The sequence below is a fragment of the Belonocnema kinseyi genome, chromosome 2 (assembly GCF_010883055.1).
Source record: "Belonocnema kinseyi isolate 2016_QV_RU_SX_M_011 chromosome 2, B_treatae_v1, whole genome shotgun sequence".
NCBI classification, from domain to species: domain Eukaryota; kingdom Metazoa; phylum Arthropoda; class Insecta; order Hymenoptera; family Cynipidae; genus Belonocnema; species Belonocnema kinseyi.
Window position 1 is genome coordinate 135,335,922 of NC_046658.1, and position 14,421 is coordinate 135,350,342.

General features: G+C 23.6%; 1 protein-coding gene across 1 annotated transcript in view; it reads right to left on the reverse strand.

Annotated features, from left to right (window-relative positions):
* LOC117182994 (ATP-dependent RNA helicase DHX33) overlaps positions 1-14,421 on the reverse strand; it is a 39,449-nt gene that overhangs the window by 18,310 nt on the left and 6,718 nt on the right. Inside the window, exons 2-4 of the mRNA XM_033376122.1 lie at positions 12,805-13,425; positions 1,756-1,988; positions 3-275 (exon numbers count right to left, since the gene is read on the reverse strand). Coding sequence (XP_033232013.1) covers positions 3-275; positions 1,756-1,988; positions 12,805-13,425 — 1,127 coding nt within the window. The remainder of the gene's footprint in view (positions 1-2; positions 276-1,755; positions 1,989-12,804; positions 13,426-14,421) is intronic.

The following is a 14,421-nucleotide window of genomic DNA, read 5'->3' on the forward strand; positions in this document are numbered from 1 at the left end:
GAAAGTCGTGATATCGATGCCGATGGCGAGCAACTGCAGAGCGACGCCGACGAGAGAACACCTCAAAATCTCGGGAACCGGCATCTCCTCCAGAGACTCGAATTCACTTTTGGTGTAGGTGCGGTAACAATAGCCGGAAGAGAGTCGACCGGCCCGGCCCGTCCTCTGTCGAGCCTGGGCTTTCGATATTTTCTCCACCCTCAGCATATCGAATCCGGTCGTTGGATGATGGGTTCTTGCTTTCACCACGCCCGTATCAATAACATGCCGTATTCCTGCAACGCATTTTTATCATTCCGTCATATCTCTTTTTCAGTCAAAAAAACAAAACATTTAAATCAATTTCTTTAAAAAAATTAATTAAAATTTAGTCATTTAGAAGTCTCAAAAAATACTGAGACTTCAATCGTCTAATCGATCTAATCGATTGTCTAATCGATCTAATCGATTGTCGAATCGATCTAATCGATCTAATCGATTGTCGAATCGATTGAAGCCTCAGTATTTGTTGAGACTTCTAAATGACTAAATTTTAATTAATTTTTTTAAACAATTGATTGAAATGTTTTGTTTTTTGACTGAAATTTTATCTGTTTGACTATTTTAAACCATCATCAACACAGATTTAATAACCTTTGAAAAAGGTACGCATGTGTACCGAAACGTAAGGAAGTTTAAAAGGAGTTTTTTCTATTAAATAAATATCTGAGTTTCGAAGAACATGTTTTTTGACTCATATTTATTTTTTATTTACGACTGGACTGTAAGACATAAATAATTTGAAATCTACGATTTGAAATCAATATGTCTTTTTTTTTGTAGCAAATTCATTTTCTTGGTTGAAAGCAGAGATTCGAACGAAATTAAGAGGCATTTTCAGATATTTTCCAATTATTTCTTAAAGTTCTATATAATTTGCGTGAAAATAATGCTAAGTATGAAAAGTCACTAAAAAATAATGCAGCTATAGAGGCACATTGTTACGTTCCTTTTCGTTCTTTTTTTATATAAAATACGATTAACGTATAATTTTGACATTGTGTCTTCGTAGACTCATTATGTTTTTATAACTTTTTAGACCAAGCTTAGTTTTTAATCAAATTCTTTTAAATTTAACGAAATAATTGGCAAATATCCAAAAATGGCCCTTAATTTCGTTCGAATCCCTGATTCAAAGAAGCTTTTTTCAGTCCGAAATTCATCATTTTTGTTGAAACTTAAACTATTTTGGTGAAAATTCCCAAATTTTTTTAATGAAAACGCATGTATTTTCCAAAAAATCTTTTTTGGCAGAAGATTATTTTTTCAAGTTCAAATTGTATGTGCATTATTGAAATTTATATTAATAATAATAATATATATTAATGTTTAGTAATTACATTAATTATAATAATTATCTATTACTAAGTTTGTGAAATTCAACTGTTTTTTTATAAAAATAAAATAATTTTTTCGTAGAAATTTTCAGAATTCATCTTTTTTAATTCAAAGTTAAACACTTTGTTAAAAATTTATTTTTTGGTTAAAGATACATAAGTCTAGTTGAAAATTCAACTTTTTGGTAAAAAAAAAATTAATCATCTTCGTTTCGAATTCTTATTTTTGATAAAAAAATTCTTTTATTTTATTAAATATTTTGATTGAAATAAATAAATACATTTTTTTAACGATTTAAAGAAAATGTTTGGTCCGAAATTTAAAGCATTTTAGGTACCATTTCTGTAAAAATAAAAAATAAAATAAAAAAATACATACCAGCTATAGTGACAGAAGTTTCTGCGATATTAGTTGATAGAACTACTTTGCGCATTCCCGGCGGAGATGGCTTAAAAGCCTCCATCTGCTGATGTGCTGACAATGCTGAATAAAGAGGAAAAACCTTTAAACTTGGATATCCTTTTCCTTCTGCCAATTTAGAAGCACCTCGACAAAGCATCACAGCATTTTCTATCTCCTCTTGACCGGTCAAAAATACAATAATGTCTTCGCTGAAAAGAAATCGTGTCACAACTTTCAATTCCAGGGCCAGGACTTTTTTTTCAAATATTCAAAAAAATTGTCTCAATAGTGCCATCGATTTTAGAAAAATATTGGAAAACTCGAATTTTCCTGTTCTTTAGCATCAACTCATACGGATTTTCAAGCTTTATTTAAACAAATTTAATTAATTTTTGATTTCGAAATTTAACAAATATTTTCAAATAAACTTAAAACATCAATCATAAAAATAAATTACATAAAATTAAATTAGTTCAAGTCTGATTAAAGATGTTCGCAAAGATAAAGACAATTTAAAATATTTTATTCTTTAGAAATTTTTTGAAATTATTTATCATCCTTGGAAGTTCTTTAAAGCTTATTTCAGTTAAAAATTCATATTTGGGCTTAAAAGATTCAAGTATTTTTCTACAAATCCTTTGTTTTCGGTGGAAAAATTATCTTTTTTATTTCCAATTTCATATAATTAATTGAAAAATTATATATTTCTTTGAAAATTAGTCTCTTTGATAGAAAATAATTTTTTTGGTTTAACATTAAACAACCTTTTAAAAAATTACTTAAATTTTTTGTTGAAAATTGATCTTTTTTATTTCGAAATTCAACTATTTTTTTTGAAAATGTCTTTTTTAATTAAAAGATTCAAGTATTTTGTTGAAAACAATTTTGTTAAAACAATAATTATTTAAGTTAAAAGTTCATATTTTAGGTTGAAAAATTTAACTATTTTGGTACAAATGCTTTTATTTTTGTTGAAAATTCATCTAGTTAGTCGAAAAATGATGCACTGTGTTGAAAATTCATCTTTTTTTTTATAGAAAATTAAACTTCTTGGGGGGAATTTTTTTTTTTTTTTTTTAGATAAAGATTCATCATTTTAGGTAAAAATTCATATTCTGGTTTAGGAATTCATATTTTCGGTTAAAAAATTTAATTATTTTGGTGCTATTTTTTTGTTGCTAAAAAATGTAACTCCTGAATTTTCGATTAAAAAATTATCTTTTTTAATTTAAAAATTCATCTTTTTGGTAGAAAATTGAACTATTTCATTAAAAATTCTTTTCTTTTTAATTGAAAATTAATTTATTTTCAATTAAATTGTAACCCCTGAACTTTTGATTGAAAAAATAATGTTCATGTTTGAAAACTCATTTATTTAGTTAAAAATTACTTATTATGTTAAAAATGCATCCAATCGGTAAAAAAATCAATCTTTTTGGTTGGAATTTTAATTTTTTTCAGTTCGAGATTCATCATTTTAGTTTAAAATTCATAATTTCGGATAAAAAATGCAACTATTTTAGTAAAAAGTCTTTTCTTTTTCTGTTCAGAATTAATTTCCTACAAGTCCAACTGTAAATACTGAATTTATGTTTGAAACTTTATTATCTCTTATTTAAATTTATTATTTTTAAGTTAAAAATTCATTGCCTGGGTTTATAAAATCAAGTATTTTGGTAGAAAATATTTTTTTTTCTTTCAAAATTCATTTTTTTAACTGAAACTGTAACTGCTGAATTTTAGATTAAAAAATTATCTTTTTTTGTTTAAAAATTCATCTTTTTGGTAGAATTTAAATCTTCTTGGTTGTAAAATGAATTTTTTTCAGTCCAAGATTCATCATTTTTAGATGAAAATACATATTTTGATATAAAATGAAATTAGTTAAAGTCTGATTAAAGATGTTCACAAAGATGAAGACAATTTTTAAAATTTTATTCTTTAGAAATTTTTTGAAATTATCTATCATCCCTTGAAGTTCTTTAAGGCTCTTAAAAATTCTTCGTATCTTGTAAAATGCGCTAAAATATTTCATCGTTTGAATATTTTAAAATCCCTTGAAATTTTTTTTAATCGATTGTAAATTCTTGCAAATACTGTGAAATTTACTAAATTTCTTAACTCTTATTATCCAGAATTTTTTTTTAACTGCTTGAAATCCCTTTTTTTTATCTTTGGAAGATTCTTGAAAAATTGTAAAACACTAAAAAATATTTTAAAGCCTTTGAGATAAAATCCATTAAATTTTGTTTAATTTCTTGAATATTCTTGCAAATCTTGTTCTCTAGATTTTTTTGTTGTTGAAATTTTCTAAAATCCATTTTAGTTAAATTCAATTATTATTAAATATCCAAAAATGTATTAAATCCTTGAAAATCCTTAAAATTTCTTGATATTTTTCTACATTATTAAAAATTCTTGGAATCTTGTTAAATACTCCCAAGTATTTCAAATCGATTCTAAATTCATTTGAAAACTTTAAAATCCCTTAAATCTTGTTCTCTAGAAATTCTTTAAAATTCACTAAAACCCCTTGAAATATTTTTAATCGCTTCAAAGTGTTTAAAATTCTCTAAAATCCCTTAGAATTTTTTTAATTTCTTAAAAATTCTTGCTATCCTTTAAAAATTTCAGACCATTAAAAAAATTTTTAATCTCTTGAATCTTATTCTCTAGAAATTCTTTGAAATTTCTGAAAATCCCTTGAATTTTTTTTTATCTTTAAAAATTCTTGGAATATTATAAAATATTTTAAAACCCTTTAGATATAAAATATTTCAATTTTTTTAAATCTTATTCTTTAAAAATTGCATAAAACTCCTTAAAATCACTAGGATTTTTTTTCCTAAAAAATCGTTAAATCATCCAAAATATACCGAACTCTTTGAAATTATTTGATACCCTTCTAAAATACATAAAAAATAGTTTAAATCTCTTATAAATTCTTGGAATCTTGTAAAAAACCCGAAACTATTTTAAATCCTTTAAAATTCTAAAAGTTCCTTAAATCTTATTTTCTAAATGTGTTTAAAATTCTCTAAAATCCCTTAAAATTTTTTGATTTCTTTAAAATTCTTTCTATCTGGTTACATATCACAAAATATTCTTAAATTTGTGGATATTTATTAAAATTCTTTGATGAAATTCTTGGAATCTTGAAAAATATTTTAAATCATTTGAAATTTTTTGAAATTTGTTTATATCATTGAAAAATCTTTGAATCTTGTCAAATACCTTAAAATATTTCAAATCCTTTTATATTTCCTAAATCTCTGAAATCTTATTATTTAAAAGTGTTTAAAATTCTTTAAAATCCCATAAAATTTCTGTAATCTCTTGAAAATTCTTGAAATCTTGTTAAATACTTCAAAATGTTTTTAATTCATTGAAATGCCTTTAAACTCCATTAAATTTTTTTTTTAATTTCCTGAAAATTCTTTGAATCTTGTAAAATATTCTAAAACTTTTAAAATCACCTTAATCTTATTCTATAAAAATTGTTTAAAATTCTCTAAAAACGTTTCAATTTGTTTAATTCCATGAAAATTCCTCAAATTTGGTTAAATACCACCAAATATTCCTAATTCTTTCAAATGAATTATAATCCTTTGATGCCACACTTTTAAACCTTTTTAAATATTGTTCTCTAGAAATTTTTTTCTAATTTCCTAAAATCCATTGCATTTTTTTCATCTTTTGAATAAGATTTTTTTTTTTAATTCGAAAGGATTTAAAATATTTGAGGCTTTTTTACAAAATTCAAAGAATTTTCGAGAGATTTTAAAATGGGATTTGAAATATTTCAAACTTTTAAAATCTTATTCTATAAATGTGTTTCAAATTCTCTAAAATCCCCTGAAATTTTTTTAATTTCTTGAAAATTCTCGCTATCTTGTTAAATATCCCAAAATATTCCTAATATTTTGAAATTATTTGAAATTTTTTGATGCACTTTTAAAATTCCTTCAATCTTTTTTTTCCAGAAATTCGTTCAAATTTTCTAAAATCCATAAAAAATTTTTTCATCTTTTAAAAATTCTTGGAATTAATTCCTTAAAAATCCATTGAAATCTTTTAATACTATTTTACAATCTCCTCAAAAATTTTATAATTGATTGAACATTCTTTGAATCTTGTAAAATACCTTAAAATATTTCAAATCCTTTGAATTTTTTTTTAATGTCTTGGATCCTCTTCTCTCGAAATTGTTAAAAAAATTCCCGAAAATCCATTACATTTTTTTAAGCTTATGAAAATTCTTGAAACCTTGTAAAATACCTCAAAATATTTTTAATCAATTGAAATTCTTTTAAAATTCCTTGAAATTTTATTAATTGTTTGAAAATTCTGAGAATCTTGAAAAATACTCAAAATATTTTAAACTTTGAACTTTAAAAAATGTTCTGAAATCTTACTCTCTAGAAATTCTTTGAAATTTATATAAAATTCTGTGAATTTTCTTTCGAAATTTTTTCTAAATTCCCTAAAATGCATTGAAATTTTGTTCTTCCTGTTAAAATTCTTGAAAATCCATTAAAATCTTCTAATATCCTTTTAAAATCTCTTTACATTTTTCTAATTTATTGCAAATTTTTGGAATCTTTTAAATAATTTTAATTTTTATTGAAAATACTAAAGAATGTTGAATATTGAAAAAAATACCCACATACATTTCAAATCTATTAGAAATTCATTGCAAAATTTTAAAACCCATTTTTTTTTAAATCTCTTAAATATCTTTGAATCTTGTAAAATATTTTAAAATAATTAAAACTCTTTAAAATCTGTTGAATATTATTCTCTAGAAATTATAAATAATTCCCTAAAATCCCTTAATTTTTTTTATGTTTGAAAATCCTTGGAATATTATAAAATATTTTAAAATCATTGAGATCTGTGGAAATTCTTCGAGTCTTGTAAAATACCTTCAAATATTTAAAAAAATTTAAATCTTTAAAATCTTATTCTCTAAAAATTGTATAAAATTCCCTAAAAACCCTGGAATTTTTTTTCTTTTTCTTGAAAAATCGTTGAATAATCCAAAATATTCCGCACTATTTGAAATTATTTTAAATCCATTAAAAAATTTTAAATTCTTTTAATCTTATTCTCTAAAAGTGTTTAAAATTCTCTAAAATCCCTTGCAATTTTTTTAATTTGCAAGTTCTTTAATTTTCTTGAAAATTCTCGTAATCTTGTTAAATATTCCAAGATATTCCTAATATTTTGAAATCCTTTGATATCCTTTTTCCTTAAATCTTGTTCTCTAACAATTTGTTAAAATTTACTAAAACAAATTGTTTTTTTAAAAATATTTTTAAATATTTTTTATTCTTTGAAATCCATTGAAATTATTTGATACGAAATGAATAAAAATAATTTGACGATACATTTTTTTAATTTCTTGAATTTTTTTCTCTAGAATTTTTTGAAATTTCCTAAAATCCATTACAATTTTTTGCCATATTTCGAGAATTCTTGGAATTTTTTAAAATACCCAAAAATGTATTAAATTCTTGAAAATCGATTGAAATATTTTTAAATCCTTTTAAAATTACTTCAAATTTTTCTAATTTATTGAAAATTCTCGGAATTTTGTTAAATTTTTTTTTCTTGAGAATAGTGAAGAATATTGAAAACTGTGAAAGAAGAGAATATTGAAAAAAATACCCACAAATATTTTTAATCGATTTGAAATTCATTAAAAACCTTTTAAACAAATTTTTTTATTTCTGAAAAATTGTATGAATCTTTTAAAATAGCCTCAAATACTTAAAAACATTTAAAAAATTTTAAAAATCTCTTAAATCATATTCTTTAGAAGTGTTTAAAAGTCTCTACAATCCCTTAGAATTTTTTTAATTTCTTCAAAATTCTTGGAATCTTGTAAAATAACCAAAAACTTTAAAAATCATTTAAAGTCTATTAAAATTTGTTTAAACTATTGAAAAATCTTGGAATCTTGTAAAATAATAAAAAATATATTTAATACTTTGATACACTTTTAAAATTCCTTAAATCTTGTATTCTAGAAATTCATTCTAACTTTCTAAAATCCAATACATTTTTATCATTTTTTAAAAATTCTGGGAATCTTGTTAAATATCTGGAAAATTCTTGGAATCTTGAAAAATACTAAAAAATATTTTTAATCCTTTAAAATTTATGTTAATTATGTCATCCCCTTTTAAAATTCATTACAATTTTTTTAATTCCTCGAAAATTGTTGTAAAATTCCTCAAAATATTTTGTAATTGTTTGGAAATCTTTTTAAAATCACATGCAATTATATTAAACGCATGCAAATATTTGGAATTGTGAAAAATACTTTGGCATATTTTAAATAATTGAAAGTGTTTTAAATTTCTTAAATCTTATTCCCCGGAATTTTAATTTGTTTAATTTTGTTTAAATCCCTCTTTTTATCTTTTGAAAATTCTTGAAATATTGTAGAAAACTATAAAATATTTTAAACGCTTTGAGATCTATAGAAATTATTTGAGTCTTTTAAAATCGATTTCAATTTTTTAATCTCTTGAAAATTCTTCAAATTTGGTGAAATACCCTAAAATATTAAAAATAGTTTGAAATATATTAAATCTTTTTTAAACCATTGTAAAATCTTTGAATCTTGTAAAAAAAAACCTAAACTACTGCAAATCCATTAAAAAATATTAAATTAAAAAAATTTTAATTTTAAATGTAAAAAAAAATGAAATCTTAGTTGCAGTTTGAAATTAAAAAGATATATTTTTAACGAAAAATGGAATGGTTTAATTTTCAGTTAAAAACATGATACCTGTTAGCAAAAAAAAAAGGAGTTGCAATAAAATGTTTGAGTTTTCAACAGAAATAAATAAATTCTCAGACAAAAAGAATAATTATCAAAAAGAAAAATTTTAAAAAAAATGTCATCTGAAAATTTCAGTATATACTTCAGAATTAATTTTTAACAAAAAAACACAACATATTTTTGTAAGATAATAAAATTCTCATCCGAGAAATGAAATTTTAACTTGAAAAATTTAATTCAGTTAAAAATTTTTTTGAAACTTGTAAAATACCTTAATATATTTAAAATAATTTGAAATCTATTAAAATTTGTTTAAACTACTGTACAATTTTTGAATCTTGTAGAAAACCCTAAACTATTTTAAATCCTTTAAAATTTTTAAAGTCTCCTTAATCTTATTCTCTAGAAATTGTTAAAAATTCCCTAAAATCCCATGAAGTTTTTTTTTATTTCTTCAAAATTCTAGCTTTCTTGTTGCCCTTTTAAATCCCTTGAAATTGTTCAGATAGCTGGAAATTTCTTGAAATCTTGTAAAATATCTAAAAATATTAAAAATAATTCTAAATCTTTGGAAACTTTTGTATAGACTATTGAAAAATCTTTAAAAATTTGTAAAATACCTTAAAATATTTAAAATCGTTTGAAATCTATTAAAATTTGTTTAAATTATTGAGAAATCGTTGAATCATGTCAAATGGCCTCAAATCCTTTCAAATTTGAAAAATCTCTTGAATTTTATTCTTTAAATGTTTTTAAAATTTTTCTAAAATACCGTGTAAATTTGTGTAATTTCTTGAAAATTCTTGCCAGCTGATTACATATCACAAAATATTCTTAAATTCGTGAAAATTTATTAAGATTTCTTGATGGAATTCTAGGAATCTTGAAAGATAACTTAAAATATTTAAAATCATTGGAAAATTTGTTATACTGTTAAAAAATCTTTAAATCTTGTAAAATAGCGTCAAATATTTCAAATCCTTTAAAAAAATGTAAATATCTTGAATCTTGTTCACTAGAAATTGTTAAAAATTTCCTATATTCCATTATATTCTTTTAAACTATTGAAACAATTTTGAAATTTGTAAAATACCTTAAAATATTTCAAATAATTTGAAATCTCTTGAAAATTTGTTTAAACTATTGAAAAATCTTTGCATCTTGCAGAAAATCTTAAACCCTTTTAAATCCTTTAAAATTTTTTAAATCTCTTTATTAATCTTATTCTCTAGGAATTATTAAAAATTCCCTAAAAATCCTTGAATTTTGTTAATCTCTTAAAAATTCTTAAAATCTTGTAAAATACTAAAAAATATATTTTTAATATTTTGATACACTTTTAAAATTCCTCAAATCTTGTTCTCTAGAAAATTTTTTGAAATTCCCTAAAATCCATTGAAATTAAATTATTATTAAGTATGCAAAAATGTATTAAATCCTTGAAAATCCGTCGAAATTTTCGAATGTTCTTTTACAATTTCTTGATATTTTTCTACTTTATTAAAAAATTTTGGAATCTTGTTAAATATCCACAAATATTTCAAATCAATTTGAAATTTTATAAAAATACTGTAGAATATTTCAAATCCTTTCATATCTCTTGAAATTTTTTAATTCCTTGAAAATTTTTTTAAAATTCCTCAAAATATTTTGTAATTGTTTGAAATCCTTTTAAAATCACATGCAATTATAATAATCGCTTGCAAATATTTGGAATGGTAAACAATACTCTGGCATATTTTAAATAATTGGAAATTTTTTAAATTTCTTAAATCTTATTCCCCAGATTTTTTTTTAATTTCTTAAAATCCCTCTTTTTATCTTTTAATAACTCTTGAAATCTGGCAAAAGAATAAAAAATATTTTTAATCCTTTGAGATCTATAGAAATTATTTGATAGCATTTTAAAATCCACTGAAATTTTTTTTAATCTCTTGAAATGAATTTTGAAAAATAACTTAAAATATTTAAAATCATTTGAAATTTATTTAAACTATTGGAAAATCTGTGAATCTTATAAAATAGCCTTAAATATTTCAAATCCTTTAACATTTTTTAAACCCCATAAATCTTATTCTGTAGAAAATTTTTTAAATTCTCTAAGATCAATAAAAATTAAAAATTTTTTTTCAAAATTCTAGCTTTCTTGTTAAATATCGCAAAATATTCCTAATATTTTGAAATTCTTTGATACCTTATTATATCCTTTTAAATGTCTTGAAATTGTTCAAAACACTAGAAAATTCTTAGAATTTTGTAAAATAACTAAAAACTTAAAAAATCATTTGAAATCTTTTAAATTTTGTTTAAACTATTGAGAAATCTTTGAATCTTGTAAAATACCCTTAAATATTCCAAATCCTTAACAAAATTTTGAATCTCTAAATATTTATATAAATATAATATTTAAAAAATCTTATTATCTAAAAATTGTATAAAATTCCCTAAAATCCATGGGAATTTGTTTGATTTTTTTTCTTGAAAATTCGTTAAATAACTCAAAATGTTCCGAACACTTTGAAATTATTTAATAACCTTCTAAAATCCATTGAAAATTGTTTAAACTATTGTAAAATCTTTGAATCTTGTAAAATATTTTAAATCCTTCAAAAATGTAAAAACTCCTTAACTCTTATTCTCCAGAAATTGTTAAAAATTCCCTAAAATCCATTAAATTCTTTTAAACTATTCAAAAATCTTTGAATCTGTAAAAAAAACATAAACTATTCCAAATTCTCAAACAAAATTTAAATCTCTTGAATCTTATTTTCTAGAAATTCTTTGAAATTTCTGAATATCACTTGAATTTTTCTTTATCTTTAAAAATTCTTGGAATATTATAAAATATTTTAAAACCATTGAGATATGTGGAAATTATTTGATACGCTTTTAAAATCTCTTTAAAAAGTTTTAATTCTTGATAATTCTTCGAGTCTTGTAAAATACCTTCAAATATTTCAAATTTTTAAAATCTTATTCTCTAAAAATTGTATAAAATTCCCTAAAATCCCTGGAAATTTTTGTTTTTTTCAAAAATCGTTGAATAATCCAAAATATTCCCGAATATTTTCAATTATTTGATAACCTTCTAAAATCCATTAAAAATTGTTTAAACTATTGTAAAATATCTTAATCTTGTAGAAAACCCTGAACGATTTTAAATCCTTTAAAATTTTTTAAATCTCTTTAATCTGATTCTCTAGAAATTGTTAAAAATTTCCTAAAATTTATTAAAATTTGTTTAAATTATTGAAAATCTTTGAATCTTGTAAAAAAAACTATTACGAATTCTTAGAACAAATTTTTAAGATTTTTTTAAATTGTTTAATAAATTTTATTGTTTTATTTTATAAATTCTTTAAATCTTGTAGAAAAAAAACAATTTCAAATCCTTAAAAAATTAAAAAAACCCCTAAACTCTTATTATCTAGAAATTGTCAAAAATTCCTTAAAATCCATTGAAATTTGTTTAAACTATTCAAAAATCGTTAAACAGTATAAAAAACCTTAAAAAAAAAAGAAAAATATTCTTCACGGTCAATGAAATTAAAAAAGTGTAACTCTGAAGCTAAAAAATTTTCCACATGAGGTAATATAAACTGAGCTGCAAATGAAAGCACTCAATGTGGAACTGTTAACTTAATTAATTTTATTTTTGAATTAATTATTTTGAAGCCAGAAACATCAAATATTTAAAAAATTGAAAAAATTTTAACTGAACACTTCTTATAAATTCTTTAAATCTTGTAAAAAAAAAAACTAAACAATTTCAAATCATTAAAAAATTAAAAAACCCCTTAACTCTTATTCTCTAGAAATTGTCAAAAATTCCTTAAAATCAATTAAAATTTATTTAGACTATTCAAAAATCGTTGTACAGTATAGAATACCCTAAAAAAAAAGAAAAACATTTTTCACGGTCAATGCAATTTAAAAAGTGTAACTCTGAAGCTAAAAAATTTTCCACTTGAGGTAATATAAACTGAGCTGCAAATGAAAGCACTCAAAGTGGAACTGTTAACTTAATTAATTTTATTTTTCAATTAATTAATTTTAAGCTAGAAATATCAAATATTTGAAATTGCCAAAAACTCCTTAAAATCAATTGAAATTTGTTTAAACTATTAAAAAATCGTTGAACAATCTAAAAAACCCTTTAAAAAAACATGAAAGCGAGTCCGAGCGCTGCGATTCATAAATTTCGATTGATTAATAAAATAAAAAATACCAACTTCGGAGGCGCCTCCCGGTTAATTTGAAAGACGGTCGTGAGAGCCGCAAAAACGTAATCATCCTGACGCTTGCTGGCATGATAAACCTCGACTTCATGCTGGCGCCCCTCGATATAGACCACTTGGCCTTGAAAGTATTCCGCAAATTTGCCAACGTCCATTGTCGCCGACATTACGAGAAGCTTGAGAGGCGGACATTTCTTGAGTTTTCTGAGACTTTGGGCTCGTTTGGTCACGCCGAAGAGGACGTCCGTGTGGACAGATCTCTCGTGAGCCTCGTCGATAATAATGACGGAATAATTAGAGAGAATCTCGTCCGTCATGGCCTCGCGCACCATCATTCCGTCAGTCATGTACTTGATTCTCGTCTCGGGCGAGACCTTCTCGTCGAAGCGGACGCAGTATCCGACCCTTCGACCGGGACTGGATTCTCCCTGTTCCTGGGCAACTCGACGAGCCACTGTTATTGCAGCGACTCGTCTCGGTTGGGTGATGCCAATGCATCCTGAACGACCTCCAATTCCAGAGGAGAGTATTAATTGCGGAATCTGTGTACTTTTGCCACTTCCGGTCTCGCCTATTATCACCAGAGTGTCGTGCTTTCTTATTAAATCGAGTATTCTGCAATATTATTTTCAGTAGGCGTGACTATTTTTTTTTTTTTAACAATTTATTGGTTGAGGTTATAGAAATAGAGTGGAACCTCGATTATCCGAGGTAAGTTGGAAAGGAGATACGGAAAAAGTACCAAATTCGGAAGAGTGATCTATTTTTGGTATATTTTAAATAGAAAAATAAGCATAAGCATATAGCAAATAAAAGTAAAAAACTTACGAATGTGGATTTGTCTTTATTAATTTATTTATAATTGCAAGCTACTGCGCGCATTAAGAATTAGGCGTAGCAGCATACACCTCGGATAAAGCGGAGCCTTGGATAATCGAAAGCCGGATAATCGAGATTCTGCTGTACAAGGTTCCTAAGACTCGCGAAAAAAATTCGAAAAGATTTTCAAAGTTTCAGATATGCCAAATTCAAGTTTCAACGAAAATTCAATCAAAAATGAAATAGCAAAAACGAAATAAATTACCGGCCATTTCCCGGTTCGCAAACATTTTTCACGGTCAATGAAATTAAAAAAGTGTAACAAACAAAATAGATAAATTCTAAATTAACAAAAAAATCATTTTTAACGAAAGAGGTTAATTTTCAATCAAATGGTTGAATTTTTAACCAAAAATATGAATTTTAATTTTTAAAAAATTAATTTTCTACTAAAAAATGAACTTGCAACAAAATAGTTAAATTTCAAACTAGAATACTTCAATTTTTAATGGAAAGAGGAAAGAATTTAAAAATAAAAAAAGAATTTTCAAAAAAAAATTTTTTTTACAAAATAGGTAAATTTTAAACAAAGCAGACCAATTTTAAACTAAAATAATAAATTATTCGCCAAATTAGTTGAATTCTTCAGCAAGAATAATAAGGTTCAAGTAACTATGTGACTTTTTTTTAAAATAATTTATTGGTAAGGTTATAGAAATAGAGTGGAACCTCGATTATCCGAGGTAAGTTGGAAAGGAGATACGGAAAAAGTACCAAATTCGGAAGAGTGAT